Source organism: Antechinus flavipes, chromosome 2, assembly GCF_016432865.1.
Source record: "Antechinus flavipes isolate AdamAnt ecotype Samford, QLD, Australia chromosome 2, AdamAnt_v2, whole genome shotgun sequence".
NCBI lineage: Eukaryota > Metazoa > Chordata > Mammalia > Dasyuromorphia > Dasyuridae > Antechinus > Antechinus flavipes.
The window spans coordinates 572,563,445-572,584,832 of NC_067399.1; the positions used below are offsets into that span (position 1 = coordinate 572,563,445).

The window sequence follows — 21,388 nt, forward strand, 5'->3', positions numbered from 1 at the left end:
GAAGGAGATAGAGATGGAATGCTAACTGGAATGCTTCTGACTTGGAAATGTTCTTCTCAGTTACATTGCTCTCCTTGCTAAGAATCATAGCAAAACTTGGTGAAAATGTCATGGTAGCAGGAATTGACTTGGAGATCTGCAATTAAAGCTTAAGGCCTTGACCTGGCTAGAGAATAGATCTCTAAATAAAAAGCTAGAAAACCAATTTCCATTTCTGACTGTTTCCTACTTATAAAATGGAATTTAGGACAGATTCTTCTAACATGTGAGCTGCATATTAGAAGTATTCTGGGCCTTTTTGAGGTAATAATAGTAATATTTCAGGTACTACTACTACTAATAATAATAACTATTTATGCTTATACATTTTATAGAGAAATTTCTTCATTATTTGGGTGTTAGTTCTCAGATGATTAGCTTGAGCTAATTTGGAATTGACTATTTCTAAAGATCATTGTTGGTCCTTTAATTCACTTATACTCTCTGGATAAATAAGGACTGTCCCTTCCCTTTCATAGTATTCTTGATACTTGCATATTACTTTATTTTGTTGTTATTTCTAATCACCATTGCCACTTGAATTCCTATGAGCTATCACTTCTCTATATTATATGTAACCCTAAATCTCTAGCTAACTTTTGTGAGATCTTTGTGTTTAACTGTTCTTAGCATTTTTTGGTACTTAATTTGAAATTTGAATTTAAATTCTCTGTACTTTATGTTGCTTTTTGTGATTGCATTGTAAAAGATGCTTAACCATATTGACTTATTTTTGAAGGTGATGGGAATGTTTGATACAAGTTCTCAACTCTTAAAAAAATATTAATAATGCAATTCTGGAATAGATTTGAATTGTTTTCTAAATTTTCAATACTTCTCAGTGCTTTTTAGAAATTTAAAGGCTGGATGTCTCTCTGTATTGTAATGAGCTACCTAGAAACCCCAGATTTGCTTTTAGTGTTTTACAAGAAGCAAGGTAAAAAAAATCTTACCTGTAAATCCTCATTTTTTGTCAGCTCCAAGAAAATATAACGGAGGGTAACCTGTGAGATATATATATAAGATAATACTGTAGCAATTTAGGAGAGGCTAAGGGGGGAATGCAGGTGCTCCTATGATGGCTGTGTTGTTGAAGTGTAGGGCTCCAGATCTAGAGAAGGAGCTCATTGTGACTAGCCAGAGGGAACATGAATTTATTTGAAAAGGTGATATAGATTGGTGATGCCATACTCTATTAAAAACAGGGTTCACTTATCTGTAGATAAAGATTTCTGGGGTTTGCATATTGACTTAGTTTTAAAATGCACTATCTTTTATTTTATTTTTATTTATTTTGCTAAATATTTTCCAATTGCATTTTATGTTCAGGCTGCACTGGGGAGTTTTGTGTGCTTTATGGGGCCTACCAACCAAGTGACACTTTTGGTGTAAGGGGGAGACCATAGTAAGAAACACTTTAAACTATCTTTAATCTCATCGAGCTGGCCCACTTTCCAGATACAATCTATATAGCTCATCTAAGCCCTTTTATCCTGTGCGACTCTTTTCTATATCTTCCCTCAAAGCCTTCAAAAGGGACCTAGCTAGGGATCTTCCTTTAGTTACACTGACATTTCAGTAATATCAGTACAGCACTTGGGCTATTTATTAATTATTCCATGCTCTCAATATAAGAGGTTCACTTTCTTTTCTGATCATTTCACTGATTTTTTAAAATAATTTAGTATTTCCCCCAATTACATATAAAAACAATTTTAAATATTTTTATTTGAATTCCAATGTTCTCTCTCTTTTCCTCTTATTCCTCCCTAATAGTAAACAATTTGATATATGTTTTACATGTACATGCAAAACATATTTCCATGTTAGTCATGATGTAAAAGAAAACACAGACCAAAAAATCCTAAGAAAAATAATGTAAAGAAATAATATGCTTTGATCTGAATTTAGAATCCATATGTTGCTATTTTTCAGGATTCTTCTCTTGCACAATTTTTGGGTATTTTACAACTCTCTTGTGCCTACTACACATTTCTTTACTATTGTTTGGGTGACTTCAATATTAATTACTTGGATACTCTGAAATACACATACTCACATTTTATAGGCCTACTTATATAAATGTCTATATGCATACACACACATATTACTGTTTAAAACTGCACTGACTTTATAATGATATAGAGAAAAACAGAGAAACAGAGACAGAAATACAACATTGCCAGATGAATTTTAGTAAAAAAAAAAAAGACCATTTGTTTTAGGGAGTAACTTTGAATCATTAAAAGCCAATGTAATTTCACAAAGTTGTGTTAGCTGGAAATGTGCTTGAATATTATCTAGAAAGTCCAAAGTCAAAACAGAAATAATTATGTAGTTCTATAGTTCACATCCAGTATCAAGGATTGTTAAATCCAAGTTCAATTCTAAAGTACTATCATCAGTACTAGCTCATTAGAGTCAGGACCCAAGGATGGAAAATGAGGAGTCTACAAGTTACGGAGAGCTAAGTTTTAAAGAACTCTCTACCTGGGGAGCTTTTGAAATCCAACATTCCAAGTTCCTCCGTGCTCAGGAGATTGTGGACTTTGATTTGGAAGTCTAATTTTGGGCCCCTAAATTAATTTCTCTATCTTTAGTGAATATTTTCGTAAATAAATGGGTTGATTTTTTTCTTGTGTCAGAATGATGCTCATGAACCCTTGCAAAATTAGTGATAATTTTGCTATAGTGATAATTTGGGAATTTCTTTTATAAAAGTAAATAATATGTTTCACTTTGCATTATAAATAAACCTGATTAAAGAATGAAGCAATGTGACTTGACCATATATTTATATATATGGATCAAGGGTTAGTATAGATGTGGAATCCAGGATTGCTTGTTCCTCCTTTTTAAGTCATTGGCAATGACTAGGGAAATCTCTTTTTCATTAAACTGTTTCAGTGCTATATTTTAAGACATGAGGAATGCTTATGGCCAAGATGTATGCCTGCATAAAGCTACTTTTATTATATATTTTTTTAAAAAATAGCTTCTATCACATTCTTCTCCTCTATCCTTCACTGAATGAGTAATAGAATTATAAAAATGATTTCATTACTCACACTAGGTAAGTGACTGATGGTAGGGGGAGTAAAGTAGGCAGGAATCGTGACAGGAATGTTTCTATAATGACAGTTCTGAAAAAATTAACTATGACGAAAATTTTTCTTTTCTTTTCTTTTTTTTTTTTTAACAAGTGAGATACTGTCTTTGAAAGTGACTTAGATTTTTGCAAGTGAAATAGACTTTAATGCAACCTCCCAACAAGTGGGCAAGAATCTTTTGTATAATGACTGAGTACTTATCCATCCTCTCTTTGAATCTTTCAATGACAGAGAAATCACTGCTTCATGATTTCTCATTCATTTCATTGTGTTGAGATAAAATCTGCTTCTCTGTAGTTGTTATTTCTTGGTCTAAGTTCTTATCTCAGCAGATGTTAAGGGCACATATATCTAAACATATATCTAATGCATCTTCCACAAAATAGCTATTCAGATGATTAAAGATTTCTCCTTTTCTGGAAAATATTGCTTGATTTTCTCTTTCATCTGGAAACACTTAAATTCTGGAATAGATCCATGAATGCTGTGATGGCCTGGGGCTACACTAGTCTGGTCACTGAACTGTGGTTTTAAGAGTGACACCTGGTTCTCTCTTCTTTTATCTGCCTATCAGCATTTTATTTTCTGTGCTGGGTATAAACAGGTGAAAAATAAGTTCTTTGGGAGACCATTTTGCCTTCATTTTGGCTTTAGTTATTATCTCTGAGACAAAAGCTCAATAACTTTATCTGCCTAGAATTACGTGGCCTAACAAGCCTAAATCTGTCTTTTTCTGAAGAAGAATTTTAGAAACAAATTTAGACATGAAGGGACCATAAATTTTATTCAGTTTAATTACCTCTTGATTCTACCTGAAAGGTAGAATGTGGAAACTGAGGTCTAGAGATTTATCCAAAGTCACATAGCTTATAAATGAATTTCATCTCCTGTTGATTTTGGCAGAAGCAGAATGATTTGGCAGAAGAGAGATTGATTTTGAGCTTGCTTTTGTTTTGATTCTTTGTGGATTCAATCTTAAAAGATGTAAAGGATAGAGTTTATAGAAAAGTGTTTACTTTCATTCATGCCATGTACTAGTTGTAAAACCTTAACCAAGTTATTCAGCCTTCCTAGGCTTTAGTTTCCTCATCTGTAAAAGGAAGTATTTTGACTGAAAGATCTTTAACATCCCTTCTCACTCCAGAACTATAATACTTCTCTTTTTCCCAGTACAATCATCTCTTTTGATTTGAGGGGATTTAATATAATTTTAATCATTTGTCAACTCTGATTCTTTGTTCCTGAGCTCCAAATAATGAATGTATTTTAGAACTTGTAAATTCATAAAGAATAGGGATACATCTTTGAGAACATAGAACTCTGCTGCACTGATAAAATCACTGAATTCCAGAGTTGAAAGGGATCTTGGAGACAATGAATTCATTTCAAATATGATCATCCATGACCTCTATGATATCCTTAAGAAGGTTTTATTCAGTTTTTATAAATGGAGAACTCTATACACATTAAGAGAAGCCATTCCACTTTTGGACAGCTTAGGCATCTTTTCTTCTATCTAACCTAAATAGGTATATTGACAATTTCCATTCATTACTCTTAGTCATAAGCAAACCTAATCCCTCTTCCACATGAAAGCCCCTTGGATATTTACAAACATGATAGCTAAACTCATTATTAGAAGGTTGAAATTTTTAAACTCCAGAAAATTATGAATGATATCTAAAGCATGGTCCATTGGAAAGAATGCCAGATATAAATACAGAAGGTTCTATATTTGAAAGCTCTATTTGAACTTTGGGGAGCCATTTAATTTTTCCAAGACTCAGCTTTATCAGTAAAATAAGTGAATTGGACCAGATGCTCTACAATGGTCCTTTGAATTCTAAATCATCAGTTCTATGATACTATCAAAACCCAGGATGAGTATCAGCTATGTTTCCTTCCTTAACCTACCTTCTCTTTTATCACTGCTTCTTCTTTCTCTTGTTCTTTCCCCCTCCAACTAATTAATGTGTGATCCTAATTGGAGTTCCATAGTGTTCGAGTTATTTTTTTCTCACAATTTGCAGTATTTTCTCCTTGACTTGGGATTCTGGATTTTGATTCTTATAGTCTTAGTGATTTTTCCTTTTGGAATTTTTTCAGTGATCAGTGGATTCTATCCATTTCTACTATGTCTTCTGGTTCCATAATAACTGGACAGTTTTCCTTTATAATTAAAAAAAATGGATATCTAGGCTCTTTTTAAAATCATGGCTTTCAGGTAATTTAATAATTCTTAAATTATCTTTCCTTGATTTATTTTCTAGATCAGTTGTTTTTTTCTAGGAGACATTTCACACTCTCTCCCCATTCCACATTCTTTTGAATTCATTTTATTGTTCCTTGATGTCTTAATGGTTTCATTAACTTCTGTTCTCATATGGACTTAACACTACTCTAGCTAAGATAAAGACAAATCTAGGAAAAATGTCAAATTTGGACATAAACTTGGCAGGAGCAAATGCCATATAGGAACTCAATTAAATCTGAGCCTACTTGATCTAGAGTTTGAGGTTAATATCTTGGAGATTGTTGAAGGGAAGTACTGAGGGGAAAAACTTACTTTTGTTATTTCTATATCCCAAATAAATAACCTTCTTAAAAGTTTAAAAGTGAAATTATAAGGAAAAAAAAGTCTAAAATTTATCAACTGTGTAATTCATTTCTGTACTTGTAGCAAAGAGAACTTTCTAGCAGATGTCCATGTAGTTGAAGTCTTCCATGAAAACTGTCATGCTTCTGTGTCAATTTTCTCTTTATGGTTGTATAGTTTGTAATTTAACTTTACCCATCATACTGCTTTTGTTCCTGTCACTTAATCCACCCCGAATTTGTTCTTACTCAAATGTTTTCCTTTAAAGTTATCCCCTTAGATTGTAGATATCCTCTTGAGAATATATTTTCTTAAATATAATGATATACCAGTTTTTCTTTTTAGCTAACCTTTTCTTTCTGAAGAGAAAACATCCTTCCTTTGCCATACTTAAATCATCCCATCAAATCTCAGTGATATTTTTGCTATCAGGTTTTCTTGTGTAAACAATTCCATACTTATAACTGACTCTGTGTACTTTTTTACTTCTTTTTTTTTCTTCAAGAGATATTATTGCTTGTAAATCATTGGGCTTCTCTCCTATTTTTCTTCTTTTGTTGTATCTGTTGATCTTTCTTATTTGCCATCCCATATTAGTATTATAAAGATATTTTAAATCACATCTGCAGTTCTCCAGGCAAATGTATTATTCATTTGTCAGATATACTCTAACCTTGGTCAAGAACCTTGATATATCATATCTATTGATCCTTAAATCCAAATACCATTCTTCAGTTCCATATCCAAAAACTAATTGTTAATGTCAAGGATATGTTTGTAAAAATGCTTATAAATGTGGCAATGATGAAACACTGTTTTGTTGATTTCATTTGTTAAGCTACTTATAACCAAAATGGATTGCTTATCAACTACAGAAAAGTCATTAAGTTGGTTAAAAATTTGAATAATCTTGGGACTGTAGGAGGTGAAGAAATGCAAGTATGATTATAGACTACTTATATTAATATTGGATTTCTTCAGATATAGACCTAACCCATAGTTTGATGCATTAACTTGATTCTGCACTTTTCAAGCAAGGTATTTATTCTGTCTTTTAGAAAATAAAATATTTTCACCAGAATGGTGCTCATGTAACACAACTATTTGATTATTTGTTTGTTAGGTTTACCTTGTTGCTCTAGAGCTATTGCCATCTAACATAAAGCAAATTTGTGAGGAAATTAAGGAGAATGGTTATTATTTAGATATAATTTTAGTGCATTTTTATGCATTAAGTATGATAAATAAGAAATATCATAGAATAGAGAGCTGGCTTCAGAGACAGAAAGGTCTAAGTTCAAATCCAGGCTCTGGTTCATATTGATTTTATGATCCTATGCAAATCACTTGGCTTTTAAGTGCTCTAGGGAAACTGTAAGTTTCAGAGAAGGTAAATTATGCTGCATGGATAGAGGAAGTTCTTTACTAGGAGAACCCTGGATCAGTGCAATCATATGGCCAGTAAAAAAAAAAAAAGGAAAAATAGGGATGTTCATAACTCTCAATGTTCAATAGGAACATTTAGGCTAAGATTCCATTTATCAAGATTTTAAATCCTTTCTTGACAAACTCCAGCAGAACTCTTCAAGCTGACCTTCAGTCATACAATATTTATAAAATATTATGTATTTTGACTAGATAAGTGATGACAGTTACTTGGTTCCTTTTCAGATTATTGTTTAGGCAGGAAATATGACATGTAGGAATGAACCAGATCTCATACACATGAACAGTGCACACATTATCTAGGTCCTCTTGTATTGTGCTGTCAACATACCATGACATTATTTTCCTATTAACTTGAGCACTGATTCCTTTCTTTATCTTTGAATGCCTTTCTGAAATGGATTGTTTTGAGCTATCACTTTTATTATATCCCTGAATGAGAGTTGAACTAATGCAAGTAAATTCTCTTGAAGTAACTCTCAAGAATAATGAACAGAACAATAGAAGTGCTTACAAAGATACATGTTCCCATGGAGGGAATGTATAAAATATATCAGGACTACACAGCACCACTAGAATTTATTTTTAAAAATCATTTTAATTCTCTGCATTTCTTAAACAGTAAGCCAGATAGTCCTTGGGAATTTTTTATTTGCTAGGTATAAATTAAAGAGTTCATATGATGCATGAATATATTTGCAAAGGCATCTTATTTACCATTTACAAGGCACCCTATGGGATTATTTTGGTCTGATTACTAAGCAAGGAAAGCCCTTTAGACAGGAAAATGAATCTCGCTTCATACAGGAACCAGCTGTGTCGAAGGAATATGATGCCATAGTTTCACATCAAATTGGCTGATGCTTGTATAGTTATAAGCAACAAATGACAATTCTTCTTCTTTTGGCAATAGCCATACTGCTTGGGAAAATCAGATTCTCCCATCCACTCTCAGAGTTGAACATGAGGTCCTTCTAAAAATAAAATTTTCTCTTTTAAACCCTTTCTCAATAATTAAATTCCTAGTCCATTGACTTGAAATAGTTAATCTCCTTCCAGAGGGTCTTGCATGTTTTATTGCTTATTTGGAATCCATGTTAACATAGATAACTAATGGAATTTTGTTCTGAATTTTCAGAAATGGCTTCTGATATCCCTGGATCAGTGACATTGCCTGTTGCCCCCATGGCAACAGGGCAGGTGAGAATGGCAGGAGCCATGCCTGCTAGAGGAGGAAAGAGGCGTTCTGGGTAAGCAATTTCAGTATTTCAAGGTCAACTTCAAACTGGCAAATGTCACTCAACCCTGATAGCCTTCATGCTGGGGGCCTGGTTGGGAAATCAATTTTATACTCTTTTCTGCTAGAATAGGAACTTAGCAGTTTGCCTTAGGAATGCTGAAATTTTTGTAAGTTAAAGCAATATGCACTTGACTTTGCCAATAAGTGATTGAGAATTCTACACCAAACTGATGAGAACTCTGTCCTTGGTTTAAAAAAAAAAAAGCTTCTGTATCCTGCTGGACTATAATTAAGCCAATTTAATAGGCATTCACTCATCTGCAGTGAGCTCACTGAGGATGAGCAGTCCTGATCATAAATACAGAAGGGAAGGCAGTGGACTAATTTACATTTCTTAGTGCTGCTTGTGGTGGGCTAAACAAGAAAAAAAAAAAAACCTCTGCAACAAATACCTATCCTTTATTTTGAAGTCAAGTTTTGTTGACGTTTCCTTTCAAGAAAGGAAATTTAAAGTTGATCCCCTCAATTTCATAGGGTTTGCAGGTTATTAGGATCCTTTGGGGGTCAGTTTGGGGAATTGGATTCAGTTTCTAGCTCTGACATTGGGTAAATAATTTCTCTTTTCCTTTTATGTAAGATGAGAGGGCTGCACTTTGGTTTTTTTTTTCCATTCAGAAAGGTTTCTGTCAAAAGAATATATAAGGCCCTTGTTTTTAAAATTGATAAACACCTAAAGCATCACCAAACTTAAGCTTCAAACATATTCTGACTCTTTGTTCTGTTGAATCATGTTAATCAATATGTTAATAATGTGAGCTTGATGGTGAATAATAAATCGTAACATTTATGACATGATTAACTCGCCACTATTGAAAATTCAACTGTAGTTACTGCAGAAGAATTTTTCCCTCTCTTTCTTCATAGTCACTAGTCATTAAACACTTATTAAATGCCTATTATGTGTCAGGCACTCTAGTAAGCTCTGGGGATACAATTACAGAAGAGACCTTGCCCTCAAGGAACTTATAGTCTCATGGGTGAAGATAATACACCAAAGACAAAAGAAAGCTAAAAAGAGTGAGAAAGGAAAATATCCAGAATGGAGGTCATGAAGGATATCCAACAAAGTCTAGACAACTGGGATATAAAGGGATTGCTTGTCTGAGAACACTCCTTACTTGAAGTTTTGGGGAGGAAATTTTTGCTCCATCCTCCAGTTAGAGAGCTTACTAATGAGATCTGAGAACTAGGGCAGTATCAGGGAATACTTTTACCCTAGGTCCCTGTCAGGGAATTAGGCAGATTGCTCATAGTTAACCAGTGAATCAGTCAAGTGAAAGTGAGGGTGAGGGTGAGGGTAGGTATAGGATGGGGTATGTGCCATTTATTAGAGTTAGCTTTTTAAGAGCTGAAGATGCTCATCTTTATGCTGGTGATCTGTCTATTGAGCCAACTTCGCAAGCTTCCATTACTTTTTTTACTTTTCATGTCATAAATCCTGAGTTTTGCCTTCCTCACATTTTGGAGGTCTCACAGAATCATTGATTTAGAATTGGGAAAAAATCCTTTGAGGCCTCTGGTGCAGCTCAGGAGGACTGAGGTCTAGAGAAGAGAAATATTTTGCCTAAAGTTACACAAATCAATTCAGAGATAACTCATCATCACTTCATCCTCAATCCCTTCCCTATCCCCAATCAGGAAGGTGTTGGAACATATGAATCTGAACCACTCTGATGAAATAATCCTAATTCCTGATTGCCCTCTTTGCTCCATAATTTAGTTTAGTATTATTGCCCATTCCATAGTAACTCAGTTGAAAAGATCTGAAGTCCTTTACTTGATAGTGTCATATAAATATCATTTCTTGGGCATATGATAAACTTAAAAAGCTTTAGCCATAGTTGAGACCTAACTTCTATTTTTCCTTAAAAACCCTCCTCTCATAAAAGCAAAAGATGCAAAATTACCCTGGCATGGATTCTGTCAATAAAAAGTTATTATAAAATTAAATTAAATTTAAAAAAAGATTTGATGGAAACATGAAAAAAAAGCAAAAGATGCAGATAAAACCTAAGAGAAAAGACAAAGAAATCCAAAGGAAGAATCAGTTCAAGATGATGGAGTGAAAGCCCAAGGTGGAGCTAGTTTATGGAATAATGATAGATCTCAATTGCCTCATTTTAAAAAATATATATTTTATACTAATTGACAAGTTCATGACTAAATTTTTCCCAGGTTTAAATACTTTATCATGACTCTTGACTGTATTTTCCCAGCTATTATCTATGTTAGAGCAGAATACTTGGGTAAAAAGACTCTTAAAAGTTTTGTTTCAATAAAATTTCCATAGCCTCATCATTTAATAGGAAAGCTGCCCCCAGACAAAGGTATCACTACTATATGAATGTATGTTTAGCAAATTTTGTCGAGTTTTTTTTTTTAACTTATTCTGATTTTTTGAATCCTTTATTGATAGTCTTGCCCTAAAATGATTCATTGTGAAATGGGAATATGATTTAGGTGTATTGATGAATATTCAGAGATTTTAGTTTATCTTAAAGACAACCAGATCTGTGTTTTTGTCAACAAATGAAACTTTCATTAAGGAAACTTTTTAGCTATTATTCTGCTACTCTTAAAGTTGCCTGGGATATTTAGGTTAACTGCTTTGCCCAGGTTCATGCAGCTAGATGTGTCAGAGATGCGTCTTGTACTCAGGTCATTCTGTCTCCAAACTTGTAACCACTATGTGTCACTGCCTTTCTTAAATACTTATTAGCTCAGATCCCCAGATTACTTCTATGAGTAGACTATATTTAGTACTTAATGCAGCCTGTAGCCTGATAAGAGTCTAAATCATAAAATATCAAAGTCTCAGAGATAGGTAGCTTTCCATGTGAATTGGTGGCAAACCTGTGCCTAGAACCCATGCTACCTTATTCCTAGTCATTGTTTTCCCATTTCCATTATGGAGGAACATGTGACTCAAATAAATAACAATGAGAGAAAAAAATCTTCCATGCTTTGTTAATGTTTTGTATCAGGCTGTGGGAATAGTGCATAAATTCATTATGAAAAGAAAGAACAGGGGAAAGGTGAGCCACAGGCAAAAAAAAAAAAAAAAGAGTGATTAATAAAATTGAAACTAAGAAAACTATCGAACTAATAAATAAAATTAAAAGATGGATTTATGAAAAATCCAACAAAATAGATAAATGTTTGGTAAATTTGATTTGAAAAAGGAAAGAAAAAAACAAATCACCAGCATCTAAAATGAAAAGGGTAAACTTAATATCAGTGAAAAAGAAATTAAAGCAATAATTAGAAGTTCTTTTGCCAAGCTTATGGCAGCAAGTTTGACCATCTAACCATAATGGATGAATATTTACAAAAATATAAATTGCCCAGATTAACAGATGAGGAAATAAATTATTTAAATAATTACATTTTAGAAAAAGAAATTGAACCAGCCATTAATGAACTCCCTAAGAAAAAAATCTCCAGGGCCAGATGGATTCATAAGTAAATTATCCCTTGCTTACCTAATTTGTTTATGATATCATCATTTATTCAAAATCATTTACCCGTTTTTACCTTAATTTGGTATGGAGTATGAGGTGTAAGTCTATGCCAAGTTTCTGACATAATTTTCCCAGCAATTTTTGTCAAATAGTGAGTTCTTATTCCAGAAGCTGGAGTTTGGGGGGTTATCAAATACTAGATTACTATAGGCCTTGGTTATTGTGTCATGTGTATCTAATCTAATCACTGATCCACCACTTTATTTCTTATCCAGTACCAAATGGTTTTGATGACTGCTGCTCTATAATATTATTTTAGTTTTGGTACTGTTCGACCAAAATCCTTAGTATTTTTAGGGAGCTTGCAGATTTTACCCTACTCTACTTGAAATTAGAGGTTTCTTTCTCAATAGAAATACCTAATTTAGGTATTCATTTGCTGAAATATTTTATTTGATTTGTTTGCATATGAGCTCATTCGAACATTGAAAATATATACTATAGTCAAGGCATTTTTACCATTGGCTTACAGAAACATAAGACTGGTATTTGGTTCTTTCTTTGTTGCAGTGGCAAATTACATGTAGAATAAGAACTATAGTTATTGTTGACTTATTGAAATTAAACATATTTGATTGCATGTTTTTTCTTAGGGTATCAGTAGATCTTTTTTCTTTAGCCATAACTAATGATACATTATAGCACATCAATAATTATAAAGATCCTTTAATCATGTCTCTAGACTCATTTTTAATCCAGAAGTGCCTTAGTCAGTTTTTTGGGGAAAGAAGAGTTCATTTTCATTAATAGTGAAGTGAAGGAAACATGTTCAGCCAAATTCATCTATTAATTATATTGAATTTTTAAATTGAATAAAATAAGGCTTAAAAGTTACATTTTGATTCATTGCCTTTATTATCCTTGTTCATTCTGGATTATAAAGACATATAAAAAGACAGAATGAAAGATGGTCTATTAGCATCTTTCAGAGCCAAGGAAATAACCATAGCTCATTTTTGCTGTATTTTAGATGAAGAATTTAAAGTGGAGGTAGAAGACATTATCTAGGCCAACGGATTTCTGAAAACATCCTTTGTTCTATTGTGTGAGCTACTTCTGGTGTATTGCTGACATGCATTCTGCCATGAATGAATAGGCAATCTTGTGTTTTGGTTACAGGTGCCTTGTTTGGAGGATTTTAAAACTCTGTATTATCTCCTAAATTCAGCCTCTACCCTGCATTCATTAGTAAGATAAAGAGACTGCATTTTCTTTTCCCATTGATAGTTCAGTATAACTCCCTGAGGTTTCTGATGAATTTAAAGAACTTGGGGTTCAGGCAATGGTCCTAACCTTTGCTCAAAACCAACAATAGAGCATAGATGACTTGAGTATACATAGGACTCAAGTTGTAACATTTCATTCTTATGCCAATACAAACAGCTACTTTTGGAGTTGTTTTAGCATTTCAAAAAACTTAAGTAATTGTGGGGGATTGAGGATAAAGAGAACTTCACACAAAAATAATTCTATCAGGATTTATTTAAAACATATCATTATTTATTAATAGCATATATTATCACTATGTAATAGATGACATTTTGATAATAACACAATTTAAGTGTTCTTTAAGGTTTGCAAAATATTTTTCTCACAAATCTCATTGTGAGATAATTAATGCAAATGCTATCATGCCCATTTTACAAATGAGGGAAAAGGCCAAGAGAGTCAAAATAACTAGGGGTCACACAGTAAATGTTAAATTGAAACTCAAATGCAGATCTCCTGATTTCCAAGTTCAGAGCTCTTTCCACCATATCATGCTATAAAATAAAATTCATATTTGTAAAGGTTGAGGTATTTGAGTTTGTATTGAAACACAATTTTAAAGCTTAATTACTTTCTGCATTATGAAACTTTGGCAAATACTTTCAAAGACTACTTTCCATAGAGTTTTGTAGGACTATTTTTCTAATGATTTTGGTACATTTTTGCTAGCTTTAAAGTTGGATATTTTTGTTTGCCATAAAGGCTTCAGTTTCCCACAATGACCACTGGAGGGCAATATATCTCTACTGTATTTTTGTTTGGGGACTTAATTGGTTTTTGTTGGTATGGTTGAGGAAAATATAATTTTCAACAAAGCATTGAATGAAGACAGCAATGATGACAACTATTACATAGAGTATAAATTATTTTCAGTATAACTTCACTTTCAAAAAAATCCTGTCTGGCCACATTTTTTAAGCAAGTAATCACTTTCACAACATATTAAAAATATGTTAGATTTCTTCCAGTCTTTCTTTGTAAACTTTTACTCTATCTTAAGTCCTCGTTCTGACTTTTTGTAGAACTCTGATGCTGTTACAGCATATAGTATTTCTGTTTCTTTGTCCTTGTGGTAAATCGTCTATATACTGTATATATGTGTGTGTGTGATTATATATGCACTTCTCTTTCTTCTCATTTCCTCCCTTTCATCTTTTATTACTATACATAGATATTTGTATTATTATTATTATTATTGCCCAGCTAGTTATCTAGCTTTTTTTGTTCTTATCTCTTTGGACTAGCATGATATTTGTTTTAGTTACTCATGATGCCCAAAGCCCAGAATTTAAGTGAACAAAGCTGGCTATAATATAGGATAAGAAGACAAACTTTAAAACAGCTGCTCCTCCCTTGAAAACAACTTTAATGATTGTCTAATATTATCTTTCACCAAGACTTCAAGTTTATTCCTTTAGTTCTTTAGATCAGAGCTTCTTAAACTCTTTCTACTCATGTTCCCTTTTCGCCCAAGAAATTTTTATGTGACCCTAGATATATAGGTATATAATATAGGTATACAAATTAAGATATAAATAGTAATTTCATGATCCCCACATTCAGTTAGAAGACTACATATGGCATTGCAAACCAGAGTTAAGAGGCTGGGCTTTAGAGCAAAACATTATTTTCCTATACACATCTCCATCTCTTTTTTCCTTCCTATACACATCTCCATCTCTTTTTTCCTTCCTTCCTTCCTTCCTTCCTTCCTTCCTTCCTTCCTTCCTTCTCTCCTTCCTTCCTTCCTTCCTTCCTTCCTTCTCTCCTTCCTTCCTTCCCTCCTTCCTTCCTTCCCTCCTTCCCTCCTTCCTCCTTCCCTCCCTCCTTCCTTCCCTCCTTCCCTCCTTCCCTCTTTCCCTCCTTCCCTCCTTCCTCCTTCCTTCCTCCTTCCTCCCTCCTCCTTCCTTCCTCCTTCCTCCCTCCCTCCCTCCCTCCTTCCTTCCCTCCCTCCCTCCTTCCTTCCTTCCCTCCTTTCTTCTTTCCTTTTTTCTTTCTCTCTTTCTCTGTTTCTTTGTTTGTTTCTCTCTCTTTTTCTGTTCTATCTCTTTCATTGTCCTATGCTAGGAAGACTATTCCCACCTGATATATCTATAGTCAATGGCCTTCTTCATTAGAGCTCCATTTTTTTTCCTTTGGACATCCAGGACCTTAGGCTAAAAGGGAACAGGTATGTTACCTTCTGATTTACCAAGAGATGATCACTCTTTCAAGGAAGCTTTTTGTAAAATCTCTGCTTTCCCTAAAGATCCCTTGATCTTGTCCTAATTTCCTAATGATACATGTATATCAGGTATTGATTACATTCATAACCTTTCTATGTTCCATAAAGGGACCATTCCTTCTCTTCTTGGGGAGGTTAAAATGGGAAGGGGAAAGAAAGGAGAACTTTTTGTTATTGACTGCATGATCAGGGTAAATTGTGCCTTATTCCCAGTGTTGCTTAATATACTTTCTTTCCCTACTCTCTTACTTCCCCAGACCCTTTCAGAAATCAGGTGAAATCATCTCTCCCTAAGGAGTTATTATCTACCTGTTTTGAGACATTCTGAATTATTATTAAATTAACTTTAATAAAGAATTAAGTATGTACATCATATAAATTAAATTATTAAACCAAACTTTTTTATAAAAAGTAATGGATTGCAATAATTTATATTGAATAATTAAAAAAACCCAAGCCTTCAGATTTTAATATTCCTTTTTATCATATAGAATTAAGGAAAGCCTAAACATAGTAATTTAAGATCCTGATCGAATTAAGTAAGTAGAGAATTTGAGTCACTCAGGTCAAAAAAGAGTATTATTTTTTTCCAAATAGTTTGTTTCATCCTAAGCTAATTATGATCTAAAATTTAATTTGTTTTTACTTTGACTTTAGATATTGCCTGAGGATTTTCATGTAGCGAATTGATTAAGTAATTATTTTCAAATTTCCCTCTTTAAAAAACTTGAAGTTGTATAGATTATAAAACATTCAAAGATGTTGAAAAATATTTTATGTATCTGTATATGTAGTGTGTCAATATTATATACACATATAATTGTACAAACTGTCTGTAGCAGATAACTTCCCAATCTGTTGGTATTAAGGAAATGCTGGTTTCTCAAAAACTTCTCAAGTGGACCCTGACTCAAAGCCATCTGTGGTCTAGTTGCAGAGACCTCCAGAGGAGATTACTGATAAAGTGCTTTAATTGTGTGAGTGAAAACTCATGCATGTGAGTGCAGTGTTACCTGAGCTATAAAATTATCTCTTTCACCTGAATGAACCTTCCTGATAGGAACTGCCCCTAACCAGACCCATGGGAGGGTGGCAAGATTCATTGTCTTTAAATCTTCGGTGACTTTATTTTCAGCACTACAAAAGCTAGGGCTCAGTTTGGATTACTCCGTCCAGTGCTAATGAAGAATTTTACCCAGTTAGATAAAGGCTCACCAGAGGTCTTGCTTTTTCAGAATGGACTTCGATGATGAAGATGGTGAAGGCCCCAGCAAATTTTCAAGGTGAGTTATTATTTTTTAATACTTAAAATGAGCCTCTCTTGCAAGGTAGGATGATCACACATAAGTGAAATTTAAGCCCAAATTATATGATAACATTCATCCTATACATCTTGGGCATATTACTCTTCTTTAATACTATCTTGAAGTGGGAATGTTTGTATAACTCAACATTTAGTCACTTGGGCGGTCAAGTAAATGGTTGACAATTCTTAAATCTCAAACCTATATTATTTAATTAGATGAAGTGACATAAATAGCTGTTTTTCATTTTAACTGACAAAAATTCCATTCAATAGACCTTTTCATACTTTTCAGAAAGGTCAAAAATTATAGTTAAAATATCTCAGGAGGAGGTATATTTTTCTATCCTTGAAAATGAGGAAAATGTTAGACATGGAACTTGCTTTGCTCCAACAAATAAAACATCAGGCTGTCAAGTAACTCACAACATTTTTGTGGAATGCCATTTTTAAACAGAGATCTTTTTAAAATTAATGGCAATTTGTTTAGAACATGGGCTTTTTAAATGGAGTATCATGCCCTGTTTGAGTATTAACATTTATAATTAAATTGTATTTTGGTGTTTTATAGCCATTTTTGTTGCATTTATATGTATGTATTCCTTAAAGTATAAAATTTCATTTAAGAAAAGTAGTATGGTACAATGGATAGAGAACTACCCTTGGACCTAAAGTTCAAATCTGTTCTTTGACACCTATTGTCTATGTGATCCTAGGCAAATAACCTAAGCCTCCTAGTGCCCCCAGAAGCTCTCAGAGATTTTAAATTGTGGAAAAGGTGCTAATAAACACTTATAGAGGAAATTGCTCATTGGAGTTTCGTATGTCTATTGAAATGATAGATATGATTTTTAAAAAATAGTTATGGTGGGATAGAAAAGCGAGAAGACAGAAAATAAATTTGTTTTTCATGGATCTTCATGACAAAGAGGTGGTGCAGTGGATAAAGTACAGATTAGGAAGATGTGAGTTCAGATTTAGCCTCAGAGTTTATATTACCTATATGGTCTTAAACAAGTCACTTAACCTCAATTTCTTCATCTGTAAATGGAGATAATAAGCACCTAGCTCTCAAGGTTGTAAAGCTCTAATAAAATAACATTTGTAAAGTGCTTAGCACAGTTCCTGGCACATAAGTGGCATCTAAATGCTTGTTATTATTATGATTAAAGTTTAGAAGTTTTAAGAAAAAACTTTTTGCTAAGGTCTGGAATAATTTAGCCTTATACTTAGCTGTGGTAAAATGTTTCCTCTTCTTTACCTCCTCCCCACCCTCATCCACCCTCATCTCAGTGACAGCAGAACCATTTATGAATTCAAGAAATGTACGAACCAAATGAGAGAACCAATAACACTGACAAAAAAAATCAAATAAACCCACATTAAAAAATCCTTTCTGTAAATTCTTCTCTAAATCCAGGAGTCCTAATTGGATCAGTTCCTTTCTTTGTTTAAAAAATAGTTTTAGGAGTGTAATTTGGAATACCGTGTGTTCTATTTCAGGTACTGTACTACTATTATTACTATTACTAGCCATTATTACATGGTGCTTTACAGTTTCTTTCACAAACATTGTTTCATTTCATTCCAACAAAATCCCTGTAAAGTAGACAGTGTAAACACTATTACTTCCAGTTAATAATATTAAATACTTTTACCTCCAATTTATAGATGAGGAAATTGAGATATTGAGGGTAAGTGACTTTCACAGATTACACAGCTAGTAAGTAGCATAACAGAATCTCAAATGTTGATCGTTTGACCATACATTCAGCACCCATCCCACTACATGATAGTTGTCCTATTGAGCTGGTGATATTGGGTGATGTGCTGGTGGTAATCCCAAGAACATTATTCCAATTCTAGCTCCCTAAAGAACTCGGGAGTATAGATCATGATCATTCCATGGGCTTTGTTATTTAAGACTCCGTAGCCTACTTTTTTTCCTTTTTATCCAAAGCAGCAGGTCTCTGTCTTTTAAGGAATTGGAACCCTCCCTTCTCCCTTTCTACCAATGTAAGAATTTCATCTCACAGATGTTTAAAATGGGATAGGAAGATGAGCTTAATATAATAAGCCTGCTTTTAATATGTGATTTATGGATACCAATGTCATCAAATCTTTTAATGTAGATCATCTGAGGATCTCCCATTAGCATTTGCTTTAGATATTGTTCTTGGTTGGTCCTCCTTAGTATATATCTTTAGTAGGTCTTTTTCCTTCAAATATATGCTTGGGTAAGTGATCCCATATTTAGGTCACTTTAGCATCTCAGATGTGGATAAAATCATAAATATGAAAAAGAACATACATCAACATCTACTCAGAAGATCTTGTAGTTTCCAGTTAAAATAAATGCATAATTTTTTAACAATTGAATTTTAAAAATTCAATAAAATTTGTATCTTTACATTTAAATAATATATAATCACAAGCTTAAATATTATATAATGAAGTATCTTTATCAAAATAGCCCTGAAAATTATTTGTATTTGCCTTTTTATATTTATTTATTTATATATTTAGGTTTATATACTCATTATATTTATATATACCTTTTTTGTTTTTCTGTTATTGTTGCTTTTAAATAGAAAATTCCTACCAGAAATAACTGTACCAATTCCTTCCTGACATGATTTTCTTTTAGAACATGATCTCAGGAGATCATGATTTCTGGAATCCAAGAATATATTATTTTTTCCTCTAAAAGTAGTGTGGATCAGAGAGATGTGGAATGTTAGCAATAAGGGTCAATGTCAGCAATAAAATGACAGTCTGGTAATATCTATAAACTGATCAGATAATTCAGTAATATAAGCATAGAATCTCATAAATTTCCAATCTGCTCATGAGCTCCAATGCTCATACTCTGTCTCTAAATGTTTCTGGTCTAGATTTAAAGCCTTGTGTTTGTGAACTGCATCTCACTCAAAATGTTTGCAGTGTTTGCTGTTTTGTGGGTTTGAAATTTGCAAGGTTAGCAAGTATGAATTTTTTTCAACAGTGGAAAAGTCTGTATGAGAAGAAGCCAGTTTTCATTCCTCTTGGTATTGTATTTCTCATCATCTTCCCCCCAGAGCATAGCACAGTCATCTCCACAAAGCAGTCAGTATATGTTTGTTGAATGAATGAATGTGGGAAGGTAGGTGTTTCTGGGCTATGTAGGGTTGTAGGATCATAGAATTTAAAACTGGAAGAGACTTTAGAGATCCTAGCTCTTCTTTTCAAAGAAGAAACTGAGAACAAAGGAAGTTAAGTGACAGATCCAAGTTCACAAAGGTCATAAGTAGTAGAATCAATAGAAAATCTGAACCCGGGTCCTTTGACTTCAATCCTGTTGCTCTTTCCATGACACCAGGGAGGAAGTACTCTAAATTGCAAAACATCTTCTGTGTCTCTGGAGCCCAAGAAACCACTAGGAACATATTACATCCTTGCTCGATATAACTCAAGTAAGATGACCAAGGGAATTCTGATGCTGCCCTCAATAGTAGTAGTTTAGAAAGCCACATTTGCATTTCATTGACATAAAGGGCCAAGCATCCAACTGTCAAGAGAAGATTGATGCTTCTATGGAGAATCCTTGATAATGGCTAATATTGGCTCTTGAGGGAATATCTTTAAGCCCAAAGGAGTCGATCTTGCTTTTAAAGCTGGATGATTTGCCAAAGGACATTCTTAAATTCTTGAAGATCCAGTGCTGCTCTTTGAATTGTCTTTGATTCATAGACTTCTATATTATCTCCTGATTACCCTCTGGGAATCTTTATTCCCAGCTATTAAAAGCCAAGGGAACATACAAATAATCAGACCAAAAAATATCTTAGACTTTAGGAAAACTGATTTTTAAGCTTGAACCATTGGATATGATACTATGACTAGAGATTTGAAAAAGGAATATAGTTCATGGGGAATGATTATTTGTGAAATAAAATTTTACATAAAATCATAAACAATTACAATGAGAAAAAAAGATAGAAAGAGGGTCATATAAGCTAGGAATTATTCAAAATCATATCCCAAAGCTGTGAGAATAGTATTAGAAAAGATAGATCCCAGAATGAACTGAGACTTGCAACAATGCTAAGTATAAAGAAAGAGGTTTTTTATTGGGGATGGAGAAGATGAAGGATTTGGAGTTTAAGATAGGTAATGATACTGCTGTTGCTGATATTGGCTCTTTGCCTGTGTCTGAACTTAAAAGAACAAAAGCAACAATTATGACAAAGAATACAGAATTACCCATATCCTCTGTGTTTCTAATTTTCTCTAAGAAGCTAGGTCTTCAAAATGAAAAAATTGAGTAAAAATGCATAAAAGAAATCATAACCTATATAAATGAGGATAGCAAGAAAGCACTTTAAAGGAATTCAGAGCCATTCTTGATAATATTCAGTGAATTTTTAAGAATGGCAGAGATGTGAGGAAATAAGATAGATATCTAAGTGTATTTTAGGAATTATAGACCAGTAAGCTTGATATTCACTTGCAGAAATTTAGATTAACTTTTCCAAATGACAATTTGGGAACAATAAAAAAGAAAGTCTTATCATAGGAAATCTAAATAAATATGATAAACA

The 21,388-nt window shown here is 33.2% G+C and overlaps 1 protein-coding gene across 2 annotated transcripts in view; it reads left to right on the plus strand.

Moving 5' to 3' along the window:
- ARNT2 (aryl hydrocarbon receptor nuclear translocator 2) overlaps positions 1-21,388 on the plus strand; it is a 258,192-nt gene that overhangs the window by 56,760 nt on the left and 180,044 nt on the right. For both annotated transcript variants that reach the window (XM_051981159.1, XM_051981160.1), the window contains exons 2-3: positions 8,330-8,441; positions 16,741-16,788. In XM_051981159.1, the coding sequence (XP_051837119.1) occupies positions 8,330-8,441; positions 16,741-16,788 (160 nt within the window). The remainder of the gene's footprint in view (positions 1-8,329; positions 8,442-16,740; positions 16,789-21,388) is intronic.